Source organism: Rattus norvegicus, chromosome 3 (genome assembly GCF_036323735.1).
Source record: "Rattus norvegicus strain BN/NHsdMcwi chromosome 3, GRCr8, whole genome shotgun sequence".
NCBI lineage: Eukaryota > Metazoa > Chordata > Mammalia > Rodentia > Muridae > Rattus > Rattus norvegicus.
In genome coordinates this window covers 93,220,038-93,221,761 of record NC_086021.1, presented here as the reverse complement: position 1 = coordinate 93,221,761, position 1,724 = coordinate 93,220,038, and the positions used below count along the sequence as shown (strand labels likewise).

General features: G+C 36.8%; 1 protein-coding gene across 1 annotated transcript; it reads right to left on the bottom strand.

Moving 5' to 3' along the window:
- Nucleotides 1-752: 752 nt before the first annotated feature.
- Or10ag2 (olfactory receptor family 10 subfamily AG member 2) lies at nt 753-1,724 on the bottom strand. The gene has a single exon (NM_001000511.1). It carries the CDS (start codon nt 1,722-1,724, stop codon nt 753-755), a length of 972 nt encoding a protein of 323 aa, NP_001000511.1.

The window sequence follows — 1,724 nt, the reverse complement described above, 5'->3', positions numbered from 1 at the left end:
GATGAGTTTGGATTACACTAGATGCATATTTATCCATTGTACTTGCAGTACATGTACATAATGAATTCTGTACTTTCTCCCACCTCCTCATATCTGTCTCTGAACCCTATTAATCCTGCCTTCTTTCTTTCTTTTCCCTTTTAAGATTCATGACTTTTTCTTTTGTTCTGTAACTAAGTACAACCAGGGACCTCTGTGTGAGCATATGTCAGATTTGTCTATTAGGGCTTGACTATGTCATTACCCACTCACCTGAAATTTATTAATGACAAAAAAATTCATTAGTGAGACATAGTATCTTTGAGCTCCTCTCCCACCCAAGACTTACCTTTACACTCTCACTACATTAGCTACTTTTCAACCTTTCAATGGACTGATCCTAAACACAGAATGAAAGTACCAAGCATATATTAAATCAAATCAAAAGAAAATCCATTTCACATCATGACAATAGCCTCTTGTTATAGGACAAAATTAGTTATTATCCATTCTTTGGTCATCCTAAGTTCTTTAGGCATTCTGAACAGAGTATTTAGCAAAAACAGAAAAGGAAAGGCTTTATAAAAGACATGGACAGGTGATGTAATATATAATAAGGAATATGAAAGCCCTGTACTAAAGTGTGAACTTAATGATGCATGACAAACTTTGGGTGGTTTCCATATTTTAATCAATATTTAAAGAACATCAGAATAAAACATTTTTCTTTTTGTCTAAATGATGAACAGACATCCACCTATCAAGTATTTGCTTCACACTAGTATCTTACTGAGCAGTTTTCTCAGAGCTGCCATGATGTCCTTGTTCCTCAGAGTGTATATAATGGGATTCAGAGTTGGTATCAAAATGGTGTAGAAGAGAGACAACAGTTTTCCTGTAATTTCTGATTGATTTGGCTTGGGTTGTAAGTATGTGATGCCAGCTGTTCCATAGAACAAGACTACAACAATCAGGTGAGAGGAGCAGGTGGAGAAAGCTTTGGTCCTTCCTTTGGCTGATGACAGTTTCAGAATGCTCAAGATAATTTTGCAATAGGAAAAAATGATCAGCATAAAGGGAACCATGACAAATACCATTGCAACTATGTAGACTGCTATCTCGTTCACAAATGTGTCACCACAAGCAAGTTTGAGTACAGGTGGGATGTCACAGATGAAATGATTAATTCTATTAGAGCCACAAAAAGGCAGAGAGAAAATTTGATATGTTTGTCCAATTACAACTGGTATGACACTGATCCAGCAGGCTGCCACTAACAGGGTACAGATCCTGTGGTTCATGACTAGAGAATAGTGTAGAGGGTTACAAATGGCCACATAACGGTCATAGGCCATTGCTGTCAGGAGGAGGCACTCTGTGCCTCCAAGCATAAGGATAAAACACATTTGAGTGGCACAGGCAAGTACTGAGATATTTCCTTTTTGAGTACACAGGTCCACAAGCATCCTTGGGATTGTGACTGTTACATAACATATTTCCACAAAAGAAAAGTTGCTAAGGAAAAAATACATAGGCGTCTGCAGTGCAGGGTCAGTTCTTGTTATTAGCACTATAGTACTGTTGCACATTAGAATAGTCAAATATACCATCAAAAATATCCCAAACAGAATCCATTGGAGATTGGGGACATCAGAAAAACCCAGTAGAATAAATTCTATCAGAGAAGAAGCATTTGATATTTCTGATTTAATTTTCTGTTCATCTACAAACAGTAAATAAAACAT

Bases quoted from the DNA above. Each gene is read 5' to 3' on its own strand.
- Or10ag2 (NM_001000511.1), bottom strand. From the start codon at position 1,724: ATGTTTTATTTACTGTTTGTAGATGAACAGAAAATTAAATCAGAAATA.